General features: G+C 45.2%; 1 protein-coding gene across 4 annotated transcripts in view; it reads right to left on the reverse strand.

Moving 5' to 3' along the window:
* FAM171A2 (family with sequence similarity 171 member A2) overlaps positions 1-18,870 on the reverse strand; it is a 231,269-nt gene extending 212,399 nt beyond the window's left edge. For 2 of the 4 annotated variants that reach the window (XR_011204773.1, XM_069237909.1), the window contains exon 1: positions 18,386-18,870. Coding sequence is in view for 2 of the 4 variants with exons in the window: in XM_069237909.1 (XP_069094010.1) it covers positions 18,386-18,503 (118 nt within the window). In the remaining 2 variants the exon portion in view is untranslated. The remainder of the gene's footprint in view (positions 1-18,385) is intronic. The other 2 variants (XR_011204772.1, XM_069237912.1) reach the window with 2 other exon arrangements.
* Positions 18,871-20,203: the final 1,333 nt, after the last annotated feature.

The raw sequence follows: 20,203 nt of genomic DNA on the forward strand, positions 1-20,203 counted from the left end.
ACACTGTCCCTGCAGAGTGATGTATATTGGCAGCACAAAAACAGTTACAATATGAATGCAAAGACATCAGAGGAGCATGAAGAAATTAGATCCTAAACAGCAATTAGCAAAGCCAAAATAACTACATTAGGCACTTCTGTGTCCTTGGACTGGAACAAATCCAAGGGATTAGAATAGTGAAATACGCCTCCACAAGAAAGAAAGTGTTTGCATTTTGTTATAAATCTGGACAGTAGAGAATGGACTCAATCAAGATGCAGAACTGTATACATTCATAGGCTGGCGTGAATTAAGGCTACAATTACTATTTTATGGTAGCAGAAGACCCACTCAGATACAAAAAAATGTGATATTAAAATTATTTGGGCTGTAGCAGGAAGAAACAATTGTTTTAAACTCTTATTATTTAGATACTTGCGAACAGATTGCAACAGATTTTCGAATTTCGTGGAACATTAAAGAGATGAATAAGAATATAATGAATATGGACGAACATGAATAGTTTGTGATATCAAGACCTGTAATGTTATCAGATCATGTATAAAGATCCATAGGAATATGCCTCTGGTTGATTTAATGTAAAAATTAAATGCTACTCTAGTTATAACTAGCAGTTCATAACAAGAAATGCATGACTAAAAACTAGGGTGTTGAGATCAACAATAAGTCAGGGCTACTTAGCCATATTGGTTACGACATGTCCACTAACAGAATAGACTTTTAATTAACCATTTATAGAGTCACAGAAGCCATTTGTACAATTATTACTGAATGATTATGGTGTTTTGTATATTATGGACATTAAAAATGTAATAAAGTCTTTATGAAATGAGAAATTATATTATTTTATTGTACTACTGAACCTAACAAAATTCACAATGAAACATCTCTGTTACGGTCATAAAGAGACAACTTCAATCCTAATGTTACACAATCTCTAACATATATTAACACTATTCAGTCATTCATTTAATATAACTACCTCGCTGAATATACATTTTATGAGACAACTTATGACACTTGTTTATTTTCAGGCTACTTTTATCATATGTACTCTCAACAAAACATTTTAGGTATACAATCTTACTCCGACCTCTTTAATCTCAAAGAAATCCAACTCTCAATACATATTAACACAACTCCAAGACGGCACCTTGCTATCCAGACCACCCTAATAAGGGCGGATACATTGCTTCGGTCATTATGCTGTGCGTCCATTAGCTAAGGATATGCAACACGGTATGTTGCATGACATTTGTAGATTCTGTCCTAATCCATACTTGCTCGCATTCAAAAACAGACACCAGTGTCTCAAATTAGACATCAATGTACGCCAAAGAGGGCATCTGTCACAGAGTCACAAAAATGTCCATCACCATGTACTGTATACCAGAGGGACTACCCATTACAGGGGGTGCACACCAGAGGGATCCCACTGCCCAGGCTTTGTAGTATTGAGACTGTCCATCACAGATGGATGACCATCATAGAGACGGTCTAACAGGAGTCCACAGCACCATGGACATCTTCTCACAGAGGATGCCAGACATATGTATTGTCTACTGTCTGTAGGGCCTGTCCATCACAGCGGGAGTACCCAACAGACAGAGATGTGCATCACAGGGGCTGTCCATTATAGAGGATGCGCGTCACAGGGGAGTGCCAATTACAGAGTCAGTACAGCAAAGAGACTGTCAATCACAGGGGCTGGCCGTCCCAAGGGTTGTCTGTCTCAGGCGCTGTCCATCTCAGGGGCTGTCCATCTCATGGGCTGTCCGTCTCATGGGCTGTCCGTCACAAAAAATGTTCATTAAATTATGTCTGCTCTGATCACACAACTTCGAGATTCATCCAGATATGGTTCACCCTTGACAGGCCTATGGGTCTTAATTTGACCATTGTATATCTGCCTTGATTATTAACATGTATAGTTTCGCTTCTGATTTTCATCTACTTCTGACAATGTTTTTCTTCCCGCCTCTATGCAGCAAGGAAAGGTTATCTCTTTCCGCATTACCCCACACTTTCCTGTCTAGTGTTCCTACTCCCTTGAGCCCTAGAAATAAAATAAACACGTCCTGTATTGTATAAGGGGCTTCTGAACTGTGTCTTTAGAAAGGATTGTAACAGCATCCATTCGGGTGTCGTGCTGTGCAGAGCGGCACAGCATATCTTTTGGGAATCGGATTACATCGTCAATTACAGGGCGTAATTAACAGCCGTACAACTGATCAGGATTACTGATTTAAACGCAAATCAGCAAAATTAGATTTGTGCTGAGGCTTCACAATTATTAAGGGCTTAAGGGGCCTTGCACATTGTGCAGCACAAATCTTTTATTGTGTTGCCCCTCCCCCATATCACGACAGCCCCGTGATAACCTTCAGAAATGTGGCCGTCTGTGCATGGTTTGCTGCAGTTGTGGCCCACTGCGATGAAAACTGGAAAAAGTTACAAGATTGTTGCAATCCAACTGTGAAATCCGTGGCTGCTGTAAATGTAGGCTGGAGTAACAACTAACTGACTGTCCGAGGCACAAAGCGCACACTGACCGTGGGGATGGCTTGGCCGATATCTAGGTCGGCGTTGAATGATGAACGAACACCCGTTGTTATGGTTTTTAACTTGTCCAAAAAAGTATTTTCTTAGAGTATTAAGGGAGATGGCAGAATCTTAGACCGGAGACGTGAACTTGTAAATCTGTATTTAAATACAAATATGTATTTTAAAAACGGTATTTTGTACACAAGTAAATAAACATCGGTATTTCAAAAGCAAATACATATTCATTTAAATCCCAACGCAGATCCCAAAATCAAATCCTGTATCTGCAGATAAACCTGCAAAGCAAACTCAGACTTAACAAATAACAGAGACTTGAATTCTCGATGACTTGCACCAAGCCCGAACCAGATGTTTCACCAGCTTAAAAGAACTACAATAGACATGCAACGATGATTTAGAAAATTCGAGCCAAAACATTAATTTTAAAATACCTGATTTTGAAGGCTAACCAATTATGTTGACTTTTAGACCCACCTTAAAGTATGAAATGCTGAATTTAAAAAGGAATGCTGAATGTGTTTCAAAGGTTTCCATGGCAAGGTCCCCTCAAGAAGAACTAACAAGCAATCCCAGAGATATGCCTACCTCTCTGGAATTATTTTGAATTTTATTGGGAACGTTTAGTGGTAAGAAATAACTGGACATGAGCCTCTGTGATCACTTTTCTTTGGAATTCAACATATATCTTACAGAAGAAGCTCTCCTGATAGTGGTAGTGAGTACCTGGTCTAAGTTGACTGCTGCTGTAGGGCTAGAAATGCTTTACCCCAACCCTCCTGTAGTCTGTGTTGTCCCCCATCTGCCAGGGGATTAAAAAAAACACTGTGAAGCAGCCAATGCTGGCCGTGTCGAAGAGCTTTTTTACCCTCCCATTGTCTGTGTTGTCTATTCCCTCCCTCCCCTTGTCTATGTTGGCAACCTGCCATAAGGGGAAAAAGCGTTGTGACGAGGCCAGCGCTGGCCTCGCCATAGCACTTTTCTTCGAACTTTTAGCCACGCTGCACATCAGCTCTGATGCTCTGCAACATGGCTGAAAGACATTTGCAAATCCAATCAAAACCAATAGCTCTTGCATAGACAAGAGCTATTGGATTGGCAATGCTTGTATTTTCCAGATGGTAATGTCTGACTGCTGCTTTTTTACTTGAAGCTAGGGCCTGATTGCTGCTCAGAGTCAAGAAGTTTGGGCTGGATGCTGTTTTTGGCCCAGAGGTTTGGGAATAGCTGCTGATTTTGGCCTAAATATATGGGCCAAGCTGCTGCTTTTGGTCTATAGGTTTGGGCCTACCTGCTGATTTTGGTCTAGAGGTTTGGGACTAGCTGATGTTTCTGGGACAGTATTTGGGCCTAGCTGCTGCTTTTAGTCTACAGGCTTGGGAACAACTGCTGCGTTTGGTATAGAGATTTGGGCCTAGCTGCTGCTTTGGTCTAGCGGTATGGGCTGAGCTTTTGGACTCAAGGTTTGGGCCTGGGTGCTCCTTTTACTAAAGAAGTTTGGGCTGAATACTCCTTTTACTGGAGAATGTTTGGGCCTAACTTCTACTGTTATACTATAAGTGTAGCTCTGACTGCTGCTTTTATTCTAGAAGTATTGGCCTGGCTTTTGTTATCATTCTAGAAGTCTGGCCCTGACTGCTGTGACTGCCTAGAGGTATTGGCTTAGCTGCTACTTTGGGTTCAAAGGGTTGGGCCTTGTTGATGCTTTTGGTACGGACGTTTAGGTTCAAAGGCTTGGACACAGCTGCTGCTTTTATTCTAGACATGTTGGACCTAACTGCTGCCTTTGGTCTAAACATTTGGCCTGCCTGCTGCTTTTATTACAGAAAGCTGGATCTGACTGCTACTTTTCGTCTAGAGGTTTGGGTCTAGCTGCCTCTTTCGGTCCAGAGGCTTGTGCCTAGCTGCTGTTTTTGTCTAGAGGTATGGGCTCAGCTGATGCTTTAGGTTCAGGGTTTTGGGATTAGTTGCTGTAGACGTTTAGGACTTGATTGTAGCATTTACACTATATGTTTGGGCCTAACATCTGATTTTGGCCAGGAGATTTGGGCCTTCTGGTCTATAAGTTTGGGCTTAACCACTGTTTTTAGACTGAACGTAAGCATACGGCCTCTTGTATATTGTTAAGTATACTTCTTCTTCTAAAGCTATTTCATTTGCTCATCTTAGTTTTATTAAAAATATTTCCTTGCTAGTGGTCAGGCATGCCTCTTTGGGAGCAGGGACCAACTACTGTATAATTACACTTTCTCTTGTTCATTTCTGCTTTAGAGGACTTTTTTTTCTTAGCTTCGTGCTCGTGTTTGGCAAAGCTTCCCTTTTAATTTGCAGGCCCGCTTGTTTATTTAATTACTTGTTTTCACTTTGCAATATAAGGTAGCCCAAACTCGACCCAAAGGTATTGGAGGCTTTTCATGATTACCAGGTACATTACATAAGGACATATTCATTTTTTGTAGGTACCGGGGAGATTAAGTGATGTGGAGCTGATGCCGTGACGTGAACCTGGGTCCTCAGTTCCATAGTTGGCAGCTCTAGTCTTTGCACCACACCTTCTCCCTATTCTACCACGTTTCCATGGAGTGTCTGAGGCATTCCAGTTCCTTTAGTTGTGGCAGCGCAGCATGCTGCACTTATGTTTACATATGGTGACCATGCCTTTCTCTCCTTCTGTGGCATTCCAGTTCCTTTAATTGTTGCAGTGCGGCACGCTGCGCTTTAAGTTCTGCACGTTCTCTACAATAGAGTTGAAGAAGATCAGTAACACATGGATAAACAAAGTATTACGCTAGGAAGAGTGAATGACAAGATGCCCCTCATGAGGTGGAAATACACAAGTGGAAGGCAGCCGTTGTTGTTGCCAAGTGCAGCTAAGGTTACTGACTCTGCCACGGCTCCACCAGATTTTCACTGTCTTCGTCTTGCAAACCGGCCTTTCAGCATATCTTCCAGTATTTATTTTAGGCATGAATGCCCCTATTTCCGCACAAGAAAAATATAAACATTAAACTGGTGGTAGAGTCTACAGGCAACAGGTTCCGCAGAGCAAAATCGGTTAAGAGCAATAGGTGCATAGTGGGAAACCATTCTGTTGAAACCTTTCCAGCGTGAATATGGGCTGAGCAGAAAATGCCACATTAGTAGACATTTAAACGTGGGTGCAAATAATTTGTACATGTGTGTTAATGTGGGTAGCATCTGTACTTATTAATACATCCACAGAGTCACTCCTTCTGCCTGCCAAAGGTCAACCAAGGTCACACCTGTTGACTGAAAACTTAAGAAATTGTAAGAGAAATCATTAACAATCCCTGTTAACTTTTCTAGCAGGAGCATTTGCCATGTACCCCAAATCCAAGGGGCTTAGCTTGCATTTATTTGTCTTTTTTTCACAGACAAAATGCAGAAAATCCGAACAGCTGTTCTGAGTAGTGGTGCAACCAACACATCACCACAGTAGTCCCCGACAGGAGCCCACAACATTCCTCCATCCCACTAGCCAAACCTTCATATGTTTTCTCTTTTCCCAAAAGCCTCAAAGCCAACAAAAAAGCTCTAGCTAACTGTACTTTTACGACTGCAGCTAACACAGCGAAACACCGGACAACCCAACAGTAGCATCCTTAAAGAGGAAGATGTCACAGCCATACATGTGCACACTCTTAGAAATGGGGCCTGTAGTTGACAGTCGGTTTGCACCCGGTCCAATCAGGAACCCTCACTCTAGTCAGGATAAGGGAGATACCCAGCTCAGATAACCCCTGCTAACCCCCTTGGTAGCTTGGCATGAATAGTCAGGCTTATCTCAGAAGCAATGTGTAAAGCATTTGCACATAACACACAGTAAAACAGTGAAAACACTACAAAAGGACACCACACCAGTTTTAGAAAAATACCCAATATTTATCCGTATAAAACTAGACCAAAACGAGAAAAATCCAACATACAGTAATAAAGATATGTATTTTGCAAGAATTAACTTAAAAATACAGTTACTGGAAGTCAATAGCTCCACCTGGGGCTATCACCGCGTCATGAACAACAAATCCAACAGTTCAGGCAGGCCGCTGTGTCGCGGGCCAGCTAAGGTGTCGGGAACACCCGCAAACAGTACCTTGTAAATGTAGGGCATTGTGATCCTCGTAATGAGATCTGGAGTGTGGCGTCGCTGGTGTCGGTTCCAGAGGTTGTTGCAGGGGTCATCGGTCCCTTGAAGTCACACACATTGCAGATTGAACTCCAGGCTAATGACGAAGTCAGGAGTGCTGCTTGGGTGGATGGCGTCGGGGCTGTGGTGCAAAGCAGGACAATGCGATGTGCAGTGCCCAAAGGTCACAGTGCAGGCAGCGGCTCGGGGATGGCGTCCTGCGGCGTCGGTGAGACCAGGGCTGCAGTGTGAAGCGGGGTGGTGTAACATGCGGTGTTTCCAGGTCATGGTACAGGCAGCATCGTCGTCATTCCTGAAGAGCTGTCATTGGTAGGCCCAAGGTGGCAGTGAGGCGTTGGGCGGGCTTCGTGCGGCACCCACGGGTCGCGATGCAGACAGGGCCCATAGGTCAAGGTGCAAGCAGTGGCTTAGTGACTGCGTCAGGTGGCGACGTCTGTGAGACCAGGGTTGCGGTGTGACATGGGGCACAGCTCCGCGTGGTGTCGTAGGTCACGGTGCAGGCAGCGGTGTCGTTGACGGCATTGTGGTGGTTTTTCTTCTGTTGCAGAACAGAACACACAGTTCCCAGTGCTGTAGGCAGATGAAGCTGAAGTCTTTGATATCCCTGAGACTTCCAACAGGAGGCAAGCTCTACTCCAAGCCCTTGGAGAAACCTCACAAGCAGGATACACAGCAAAGTCCAGTCTTTGCCCTCTTTAAGGCAGAAGCAGTAACTGCAGGCCAACCCAGCAAAGCACACAGGGCAGAGAGGCAGTAATCCTCCTACAGCTCTTCAGCTCTTCTCCATGGCAGAGTTTACGCTTGATCCAGAAGTGCTCTAAAAGTCTGGGGTTTTGGGTCCACTGCTTACACCCCTTTCTGCCTTTTAAGTAGGCAAACTTCAAAGGAAATTCTCTGTTGGTGACAAGATCCTGCCTTGCCCAGGCCTGACCCCAGACACGCACCAGGGGGTTGGAGACTGCATTGTGTGAGGGCCGGCACACCCCTTTCAGGTGTAATTGTTGGCTCCTCCCTCCCCACCCTAGACCAGGAGACTCATCGGGATATGCAGGCTACACCCCAGCTCCATTTATGTCATTCATGTCATTATGAATTCAGAACAGCCCAACTGTCAGTCTGACCCAGACGTGAAATACACAAGCAGGCAGAGGCACAGATTGGTTTAAGCAAGAAAATGCCCACTTTCTAAAAGTGGCATTTTCAAACAGACAATTTAAAAACCAACTTTACAAAAATATGTGTTTTAAATTGTGAGTTCAGAGACCCAAACTCCACATCTCTATCTGCCCACAAAGGGAAACTGCACTTAAAAGTTATTTAAAGGCAGCCCCGATGTTAACCTATGAGAGAGATATGCCTTGCAACAGTGAAAGACAAATTTGGCACTATTTCACCATTAGGACATGTAAAACACACCGGTACATGTCCTACCTTTTAAATACACTGCATCTTGCCAATGGGGATATCTAGGGCCTACCTTAGGGGTGCCTTACATGTGGTAAAAGGGAAGGTTTGGGCCTGGCAAGTGGGTACATTTGCCAGGTCGAATCGGCAGTTTAAAACTGCACACACAGACACTGCAGTGGCAGGTCTGAGACATGTTCACAGGACTACTCATGTGGGTGTCACAACCAGTGCTGTAGGCTCACTAGTAGAATTTGATATACAGATCCTGGGCGCCTCTGGTGCCCTTTACTAGGGACTTACCAGTAAATCAGATATGCCAATCATGGATAAACCAATCAGAAATACAATTTACATAGGGAGAACTTGCACTTTAGCACTGATCAGCAGTGGTAAAGTGCGCAGAGACAATAAACCAGCAAAAACAGAGTCCAGCATACCATAAAAACAGGAGGTCCGAAGACAAAAAGACAGGGGAAACGCCAAAAGATGCCAGGTCTAACACACTACTTAGTAGGTTGATCTCTAAACTTATAGCCGGAGCCACTGGAGTCATGCAGCAGGGTTAAGTAAATGATGCTGCAAGAAAAGGCTTCATTATGCGTCATTATGCTGTACATTTTATAACAGTATTACTTTATTATTTAGTCATTTTTAGGTCGAGCAGATAGAGGAAGAAGGGAAATGGAAGAGCTTTAGTTGTATGCAAGGCCACTGGAATTATGTGGCAGGAAAGGACCAAATTATAAAACCGGGTTGACCTATTTATGTGGTAAGAAAAGTCAAATTAGGCATTTACAACGCAAATAGCTCTAACTCTCGCAAATGCGGGACCTATTACATTGCAAATGCTTATTTTAAAAGTTTGAAACTGACTGTAACTTTTATCCTAGAAGGTCGTTCCTATCTGTAGTTTTTATTTTTGAAACTAATTCCTAGTCGCTGCTTTCATTCTAGAATTTTGTTCCTAGCTGCTGCGTTTACTCTAGAAGTTTAGGGCTGCTGATTTTATTCTAGAAAGTAGTGACCAGTCGCTACTTTTACTCTATAAGTGTGTTCCTGGCTGGTACTTTTATTCTAGAAGTTTAGGGCGGCAGGTTTTCCAGTTGTGTCAGTGTTTGATTATTGTTGTGGCTCCCGGTAAACGCACAGTGGGGCACAAAACTTGACACAAAGCTCTCTAGAGGACTATATCCCTGCTAACATACAAGGTAGAGTTGCAAGGATACTGTTAATGGGGCTAGAAGCACGTGACCCTTTATCATTTAGTTGATCTTCGTGGGTGGAATAAGGCCAGTCTCTATGCGGACAGCGAACAAGCCAAAGGTGATATCTGTCCTTCAACCCTGGCTCTTACAGTCAGAAAATACCGCCCTCCTCATAGCGGTTCCCCACTTTCCAGTCAGAGGCGCTGGTGTCAAGCGGCCAAATAGTGCATTGTTAGCGCTTTCTCCATTTTTTTTTTTTTGTATCACAGAAAAAACAACGCATACAATGCCCATGTCCCCTTCTCAACTACAGGTAAAGTTGTATCATAGTGTAACAAAGTGAAACAATTATTAAATTAATCAAAATAATTTAGTTAAGATTACATTTTTACAACGACCACATCTAACAAGAAATGACTCGCTCCGAAATGTGTCTGCAGCGCTGGGCATTTTATTATGTTGCAAAAGTGAATCTGCTCAATCATTAAAAATATTTGATTTGTAATAAATTATATAGTTGTATATCATGGAAAATTAAGCTCAAACAGATCCACAAAAGGAAGCGCGCTCTACTCGTCGGTGCCAGCATCCGGGAAGGACCTATTCCCGTAAATCATTATACCAGTTTAACACTAAGGTAAAAAATGCCGCACTCACAGGATTGTGATGAATTCACTTTTATTTTCAATAACGAAACATCCCACCACCTAACACCTACGCGTTTCGACCTTCACGGTCTTGGTCACGGTCCATCAAATTCAACAAAGTAACTTCATTTAATGCCATGGAGAAGCTGAAGTCCCAAATAAGTGTTGCTACGGAGCCATGTATTGTTAATAATACACGTAACACCTCAAATGAGACTGGCTGATGATGTCCCCGGTGACCCCATCTGTAACATCATCGGTGACGACAGGCAGTCAGTAAACGCAATGATACAACTTCTAGGCGTAATAAGACAGACAGTATTAAGTGTGGCGGGTACCAAGGTGTGCAACCTACAAATGCCTCTTGTGGAACCCTGTACATCCAGTGACTGATGATCCACAGAGCTGATGTCTCTGGAATGGAATATATCACGTATCACCTTGATCCCAACTCCATTTGCAAATAGCACACAACCACCCAGCCAGAAACACCAGGCATAAACTATCTCGCACATCTCCAGACAAAGACCAGACATAAGAGATGTGTAAGCAACTTGTAAATGACTTCTGGCAGCCCTTCCAGGCACAAAAATCACACACTCTCAGCTCACAGAACATGATGTTGCAAATCAACCACAGACGGAAAGAACACAACACTCAGAACACATCATCACAAGACCACTTGGACTGCAGTCTGCAATGGAAATTCAGGACCCCAAGCAGCCAACCGCACCTAGGGCCACATGTACAAATCTTTTTTCTCGTCGTTAACGGACCGATTCGCACAATTGGGCCATTTGCGATGAGAAAAAAGCATTAGGCAATGCACAAACCCAATTTTGCGATTCAGTAATCTCTTTACCAAATCGCAAATAGGGTTTGTGAGTCGCAATTAGGAAGGGGTGTTCCCTTCCTAATTGCAAGTCGCAGTGGGATGTATGATTGTTTTGTGACCGTGAATGCGGTCACAAAACAATCGGAGTTAGCACCAATTTCAAATTGGTGCTAACCCATTCGCAAACGGGAAGGGGTCCACACAGGACCCCTTCCCCTTTGTGAATGGTAGTGAAAATATTTTTTCCCACGGACCACTGCCTGCTCTAAAAAAATGGAAAGAAAACTTTTCATTTTTTGTTTTTAAATGCACCCCATTTTCCCTTAAGGAAAACGGGATGCATTTTTTTAAAAATAAATTGCTTTATTTATTTATTTGTTTCCTAGCAGGCAGGTGTAGGAGGAACAGGTATAGAACCCACTTTTACAGTTTTAATCTATATCACAGGAAAAAGTGGTTTGTATTGGTGCAAAGAAAATGTTCTGTTAGCTTTGAGCTATTGTAAGCTGAACACATATTTTAAATATGCAGAATTGACTAAAAAAAGAGGATAAAGAATGAAAAGATAAAAACATTGGTAAAGTAAAGTATTGGCCAACCACTTCATGTTAGGCAGCAGTGCACTTGTGATCTGGCAAAATGCTGTCACTCACAGTGTAAGTATTTATGGCTGAAGTGGGCCATTGCCTCATGCTATGTGCTGTGGTGGGCAGACGCCAAATGTAAATGAGTGTTCATGAGGGCTAGCCAAAACCCGTCTATGTATGCATTTTTTATTGATGATATATATATATATATATATATATATATATATATATATATATATATATATATATATATATATATATATATATTAAACATGATGCTATCAAGAAAGAGAAAGCTGTTTCTATGCCAGACCTAAAAATGTATTACAGGAGATGATAATTTGCTAATCTGCCCAGTTGCCGAACACCATCTGTGAATTAGGAAAACAGAACTCAGATGAGCTCAGATTAGCTCTCTCTTACTGCTTCGGGATCTTTGTAGTACCAAACTCTTAAGGTAGTAGTTTATTTCCCATTTGTGAAACAGAACCCCACCAATGTGTTACTAAAGTTGCCCCATGCCCCTCTCCCACCTAAATGTTACAAGGATCGAAACATGCCTGGCAGGTTTGACCTGCATCTTGGAGTTTAAAGGGCAGGTTTTCACATTGTGAGGATGAGGAATTGGACCTGGAGTAGTGAAGCATGCCGGTAAATAATCAAGCCATTAGCTCCTCATCAGCCTTCCTCATCACAGTCATTACTCTACAATAACTTACCAAGCTGCTGGTCCTGCACCATGCGTCCACAGCAAAGAAATCCCGAAAGCAAATGACATCCCATATTTGCCGCTAGAAACAACTTAGGTGCTGAACAATACCAGACGGATTAGTGTGAGGCTTGCCAAGCTTCAGGCGAACAACCCTGATAACTTGACGTAGAGTAAACCTTGTGAAACGAGACATATGTGGACCCATCAAAGTGTTCTCCCAGCCAATTGACTGCGTTAGGTGGGCAAAAGCTGGAATAACAATGCAAACTGACATCCCAAGGGACTGAAGAGGCCCCATTACCCTTGACCCCTGGTCAACCGAGGTCCAGTGAACGAAACAAAAACCAGGAAGTAGAACTTAGAACACAGAAACTTGACGAATATCCTTGTTGGTCAATTACCCTTATCATATGCTACCTGCCTAGCCTGTCCTGCAAAGAAGCAGGATGCAATGATCTTAGAAGCTGTACAGGTGTCCTCTTGATGCCCTGATTGTGGCGTGAAGAGTTGCCCTGTTTGGCAGTGGAGGTATTGAAACAAGGGCTTCTAAGACTTGCAGAAGAGCCTTCGTGGTGGACCTGAAGTTACTTACAGATACATCTCAGAGACTGGCTTCTACAACACTTCCAGGTCTATCCAATAGTAAGCAAGGCATATCCTGTTTTGGTACCACCTGCGTCATCAAGGTGGAGGCACTTCAGGTCCTCACATGTTTTCCCATGATGACTTTGGAAGCCTACAGTATTAGTGCTTAGTCACAGGGGCTGAGGGCATCTTTAAGGCGAACATTGTCGACAAAAGTTTAGAAAAATTAATAGGAACAGTAACTGGTGGCTTTAGGGTCCTAATGAAAGAGCTTCCTTTCTGGAAAGAAGGGGTTGCTTATTTCCTAGGTAAAATGTCAGCCTTGGGCCCTCTTTAAATTTGAATTGTGATCCATGTGGGAACATACATTTAAATCGGGACTGGCACTCCAAAACATGCAGAATTAGGCACCCATTTTGCATGTTATGTTTCATTTCCAAGTGCAAAACTTGGGATAGAAGGGATTTCCTCACACCTATTAAAAACTTCACCCTGTACTAATAACATTTACAGCAATTAGGAAATACCTCACTGAAGTCTGGCCAACTCATAGCCATAGTCAGTCTGTACGGGCAGCATCTAGGAGGTAGCAGCTGTCACTTTAGTTACTAAAGCGCCAACGAAAAATGTTACTTATAGCGACCAGCTCATAATGCCTTATGCAACCACATATCACGGTTTTCATGGTATGTTCACCTTCGACACAACATCGACCATTCTTTGTGGGGCTGTTCCTATACACAAGAACCTAAAAGCCATGGGATACTTTCTTGAGTAATTTGTACAATGTTTTTGGTAATTCTTCGGTTAATTTGGGATTTTTGCATCAGCCTTTGGGCATTCCCATCCGGGAGTGTGCTTTGTGCTGCTGTGTAACATGTAAAAAAAAAAAAAAAAAAACAACATGTGGGGGAGGGGGAGAGGGAGAGGATGTGTTAAGGAAGGCGTCAGGCAACATGAGGGAGGATGGTGAGGTCGGGAGGTTGGCGGCCACCACTTAGGTTGTGATGATGACCCTGTTATAAATTTTGTGTGGGGTTGAAACGTTGACTTGTATTATAGGACTGGTGTTGATGGTTCACTTTTTCCTTCAATGAACTTGTATTTGCAATTTTCCTTAACATCAGTTCCAGACCTTTTATATTGTAAGTAAGTACTGTATTCACGCATGACACTTTGCACTGCGCCCTTTGTGGAGCACCTACAACATGACATTTTCAACCTAAATTGTGATATATTGAATATTAACAAGATTAATAAATTGTATGTGTATACTGTACAGATAACAATTATTATACGGTTCTCATTGGCTTAAGGGGGGGGGGAATAGGCCTTCTCCTCTCACCAAGAGAATCACTGTGTTGGATATCTGATTTATTTCTCAGATTCCTAGGACTACCAGGTTGCCCCTTATTTTGTATATTTAGAACAGAGAGCACGCGGCTGTATGGAACAGATAGGTCACAGCTATACAGAACAGGCAGCCGACAACTGCATAGAACAGGCAGCACACAGCCATATAGAACAGACACCCAACAGCTATACAGAACAGAGATCTCGTGGCTATACAGAAAAGACAACCCTTCGCTATAAAAAACAAACTAGCCACAGCTGTATAGAATAAGACAAGTTACAACTATGTAAAAGTGACGGGCCATGGCTATATAGAACAGACAAGTCACAGCAATACAGAACAGAGAATCCACTGCTATTTAGAGCAAAGAGACCACATCTATATTGAACGTTACAGATCACAGCTGTATAGAACAGACAAGCCACAGCTATATAGAACTGTAAGACCACAGTATTATAGAACAGGCAGGCTACAACTAAATAGAATTTACAGGCCACAAATATATAGAATGTATAGGCCACAACTATATAGAATATACAGGCGTCAGCTAAATATAACAGTCTGGCCACAGCTACAAAGTCTAGGCCACAGATACGAAGAAAAGGCAGCCCACAGCTAGCTAGAAAATGCAGGCCACACATTCAAAGAATACACAGGCCACAGCTATATAGAATACACACTCCACAGCTGTATAGAATAGACAGGCCTCAGCTACATAGAACTTGCTTGCCACAGCTACATAGAATCAACAAGCCACAGATAGAAAAGACAGGCAATAGATAAAATGAAGGCAGGCCACCGATAGATAGAAAAGGCAGGCCACGGCTATATACAACAGGCATACCACTATATATAGAACAGGAAGACCACATCTATATAGAACAGACAGCTCGTGAATATACAAAACAGACAGGCCACATCTACACAGGTCAGACTATCCATTAATATATGAGGAAGGCAGACCACAGGCCACGGCTATGTGGTATAGACTGGCCACAGCTACACGAGATAAACTGTCCGTAGACTTATAGAACAGACCAGTAGTTCCTAAACTTTTGACTTCTATTGAACCCCTCCTAAGTATTAGTGGAATCCGGGGACCGGCATTGAATCATTATTGGAATCCGGGGACCCCATGGTGTCATTATTGGAATGTCACAATCCCAGTCTAATCAGTTTTGCAAAACAATACACAAAATAAAGAAACAAGCATTCATCAAATTATGATGATCAAATGATGAAACATGTTAATTATTTCACAAATATAAAAATCAACACTTGAATTTTATTGGGAACATTGGACCTTTTCTAAATGTAACTGCAGCCACCCACCGCATGTACAATATTCTGTTTCACCACTCCCACGAAGCAATCTGAGTACACCAACTTAATTTTCAGTCCCCAATTTCAAATTCCTTCACAGCTACTGAATTTTACATCTTGCTTCTTTATTTATATACACATTATTAATGTGTTAATACTATTTAATTTTCTAAGCAGTGGCAGAACCCCTGAGTAGGTGCTGTGGACCCCAGGGGTCCCATGGCCCTGGGGTAAGAACCGCTGGATTTGGCGTCCACAGTTACAGATAAATCACTCCCTAGCTGTATGGATTAGATAGTGAAAGAACTACAAGGGTTAGATCACCCGTGACTATGGAGAAGGACCAGCCACAGTTGTCTCGCATCAGCAGCTCCCATCACGGCACACTGCACACTAACACTCACCAAAACACAGTGGGCGGAGCCAAGCATCCAACAAGCTGGATATGCTATATTGTCGACTATCACAGTGCCCAACAGCACACATACACACACGCCTATGCTGGGGCAACGGGCCTGTCTACCGAACAGATGTGTTAGCAAGCACCAAATCCCTCCGGCCTTTGCCCTTAAAAACAGCAATCATACACCCACAGCTCATTGGACATGAGACATCTACTAGCCAGGAGCATGATCAGCTCACAACATCACAACCTGAATCCAACCTTTATCTGGTATAGTAACACCAGAAACATGCGGGCAACTCGTTGAACTGCTACAGGCGCTATGAAGCCATGCCGATGGCAGATTGTGCGCTATACAAATCCGAGGACCCCAGTCTAACCAATTTCGATGACCTGGGCCGCAGAACTACACGCACAAGCATAGAAAGAAGCACACCTCAGCCACAGATCAGAGCCCCCTTCGGAGCTTATTTCCCGCGCTTCGCAGCACTCTCCGCCAGAACATGTAACAGACACACTGTGCATTGTGAAGCTGAACTGCAGCGCATAGTCAAAGCCCTTGTCACCGTCACTGCCCTGCGGCTGCTCCTAAGAGATGTAATCGCTGCCCAGCCCACTCCTGTCCACAGACACGCAGCCTCGGACTCTCCAGCCACAGACACACTGTCCGGAGGCGCCAAGAAGGAGGGCCCAACACAGGTCCAGAGGGGCGGATCACTGCCAGATTTCAAATATACCCACATAAACTAAAAATAACTGCAGTCCATTTAAAATGCAACACTTTATATACTCAGTGGTTGCCAGGCATGGATCAAGGTTTCCTGCGCCTACGTTGGACAACCATGTACTAGGAGCACAATCTGCCCCCCAAAACAGACAGACTGGCTATCCCTTGTAAGAGACAAACACCCTCCCACTCCACCAAGCAGCAATTACACTGCCCCGCCCTCCCAGGCACCAGGCAACCCGTCCTTTCTCTCGCATCATCGGGCCGCAGACACGCTGTTCCTAAATCCCAAGTAACTGGCACACTGTCCCTCCTCCCGGTAAGTGGCACACTGTCCCTCCCTCCAGGTAGCTGGCACACTGTCCCTCCCTCGCTGGCACACTTTACCCCCTCCCGGTAACTGGCCCACTGTCCCTATCTCGCTGGCACACTGTCCCCCCTCCCGGTAACTGGCACACTGTCCCTCCCTCCAGGTAACTGGCCCACTGTCCCTCCCTCGCTGGCACACTGTCCCTCCCTCCAGGTAACTGGCACACTGTCCCTCCCTCCAGGTAACTGGCACACTGCCCCCCCTCACAGGTAACGGGCACACTGTCCCTCCCTCCAGGTAGCTGGCACACTGTCCCTCCCTCGCTGGCACACTTTCCCCCCTCCCGGTAACTGGCTCACTGTCCCTCCCTCGCTGGCACACTGTCACCCTCCCGGTAACTGGCACACTGTCCCTCCCTCCAGGTAACTGGCACACTGTCCCTCAATCGTTGGCACACTGTCCCGCCTCCAGGTAACTGGCACACTGCCCCCACTCCCGGTACCTGGCACACTGTCCCCCCTCCCGGTAACTGACACATTGCCTCTCCTCCCAGCTAACTGCCAGTCATTTCATATATATCACATCTAGAAACACATGGCGACCCATGGCCATCACAGCCATGCAATAAAAACACCCCTACCCCCGCCCCCTCAAAGTGAAAGTCATTCGAAAGAGGCACACACCTCCTTTTCATCAAACACTGAAAGATCAGGTTCTACCTCATGGCCTCCTCGGAGAGCGCTCTATGGCCTCGATAAAGGAACATTAAGCGCTACATGAACGTTACAATATTGTTAAGCTTCATGAACAAGCAACGCTCAGGCCGCTCCCTCTCACGTGATGAGCCCACTACCCACATGTATCACAGATCCCGCTGAAACCCCCTCCCCCCGTGCAGAGCTCAGTGCGCCCCTCACACGTTACAGATCTGCTGACCGGGTGAAAATCGCAGGGTGGGCTTCTTCTCACACCACGAAGCGCTAATGTACCATTGACAACATACACACCGCACAAGCACACACATACCACACCACACACACACACCAAAAAATCACAGTCCAATTCCCTCCCACCCCTTTTGAAGGGGGGAAGTGCACGGGGGAGGGGGCGTGAGGTGAGGGGCCTCTTCCCATCCAGGGTGAAGGGTAAGAATCTCAGCCACACCCCTCCTAGGGGGAGGCGAAAGACCCTCTGTTTATCTCCCCAGCCCAGGTGGGGGTGAGATGAACTGACCTCCCCAGTGCCGTTGCACCAGGCTTCAGAGTGCGCGGGCCGTCTATATCTACCCCCCCCCCCCCCATGGGCCAGGTATGAGGACCCTTGATGGAGGATCCTTCACCATTCATACCTAGATGGGGGTGGAGGTGAGATGCCCTCCATCCTCACCCCCGACAACCACCACATTTATATTGTACAGCCAACACCGGCCAGAGTGGAGGGCATCCCCTTCCGTAGCCCCCTTCCCGGTAGCAGCGAGGGTACCCCCATTCCCTATGTATACCCATCATAGAAAACAGACAATAGCCAGCCCCTCCCCCACACACTCCGCCTTACACTCACCTTGGGGGCTCGGAGGATCCGCCAGGGAGCGCCCCCCGCCCTGCCCGATGATGCCCAGAAAGATTATGAGGAGGAGGAGGTTGAGGAGGGAGGGCACGGAGCCCCCCCGCACTGGCATCCTCGGAGCCCCGGCGTGCCCCCCTGGAGCCTGCTCAGCCGAGCATGGTGGGGGCAGCAAGGATGCAGAGCTGCAGAAGAGGGGAGCGCTGAACACAGCACCCGAAGCTGGGAGGCACTGCTGCGACAGACGGACAGACAGAGGGACAGACAGAGCCGCCTCCCTGCCAGGCTTGGAGCAGATCCGGTTACATAGCGATTGTTTGGCTCCCCCCTTTACATGCAGCCGCCCGTGAGCGGGGAACCAGCACCATCTCAAGGAGGACAGTGGGATAGCTGCGCGCCAGCACGCCGCACGGCGCTATGCAAAATCTAAAGTGCACACAGCCGTGTCCTCGGCGCTGTACAACGGAGAGCCGGGTCTCACTAAGCCATGCACGCTTGCATGGCAGCACGCAGGAGAGTCCTCGCGCTGCGCTTGGCAGGAAGCAGAAATCAACAAGTACGTGCACACGCTTGATGCTACAGACAGCCATGCACTCAGCACCGTACAATGGACAGCGGGCTCTAGCCCGAGTGCACTCGCATCTCTGATCACACGAGCATCCGCGCACTGCTCACGGCCACAGGAATTATGCGACTCTGCGCCCGCAACTTTTTTCGCATGATTATGGATCTGCCGCATTTACCACATAATTCATCTTCTGCTGCATAACCAAAATATTTTGTTTCGAGCTCAAACGGGTCAAACGTTGCTGAAATTATTGGGAGATATGTTCACCCACAGTATAAAGCCCTTCGCAAAGATTAACTGATCGTCTTTCAGTTGCTTATTTTGCTACTTGCTTGTTCAGCTGTGTAGGAGGCTGGCCTGGCTTATAGTGGGTACCTTGTGGTACTTACACCCTCTGCCAGGTCCAGTTATCCCTTATTAGTAGAATAAAGGTGTTTCTAGCAGCTTAGGCTGATAGAAGGTAGCTATGGCAAAGCCGCTTAGGCTGAACTAGGAGACATGCAAAGCTCCTACTATACCACTTATATCATATAACACAATATCACAAGAAAACACAATACTCAGAGTTACTAAAAAGAAAGGTACTTTATTTTTATGACAATATGCCAAAAGTATCTCAGAGAATACCCTCACTTAGAAGGTAAGTAATATACACAAGTTATATGTACACAAACCCAAAACAGGTAAGTAACAGTAAGAAAAGTAGTGCAAACAATGTAGAATCACAATAGAATGCAATAGGTGAACATAGGTCTGGGGGCGACACAAACCATATACTCCAAAAGTGGAATGCGAATCACGAATGGACCCCAGACCTATGGGAGCTTGTAGAGGGTCGCTGGGACTGTAAGAAAACAGTCAGGGTGTCCAGGATACCCCAACCCAAGACCCTGAAAATTAGAAGTAAAGTTACCGTACTACCCCAGAAGGACACAATAGTTGTGAAAGGAGGATTCTACAAGAACCACAAGCACCAGCAAAACACTGAAGGTGGATTCCTGGACGTGAGGACCTGCAAGGCAAGGGGACCAAGTCCAAGAGTCACAATAGTGTCCGGGGGGGCAGGAGCCCAGGAAACCCCGGATGAAGGTGCAAAAGGGCTGCCTCCGGGTGGAAGAAGCCGAAGATTCTGCAACAACGAAAAGGGCTAGGAACTTCTCCTTTGGATGGAAGATGTCCCACGGCGTGCTGGATGTTGCAGAAGTGTTTCCACACAGAAATACCGCAAGCAAGCCTTGCTAGCTGCA

This window comes from Pleurodeles waltl, chromosome 6, assembly GCF_031143425.1.
Source record: "Pleurodeles waltl isolate 20211129_DDA chromosome 6, aPleWal1.hap1.20221129, whole genome shotgun sequence".
Classification (NCBI taxonomy): Eukaryota; Metazoa; Chordata; class Amphibia; order Caudata; family Salamandridae; genus Pleurodeles; species Pleurodeles waltl.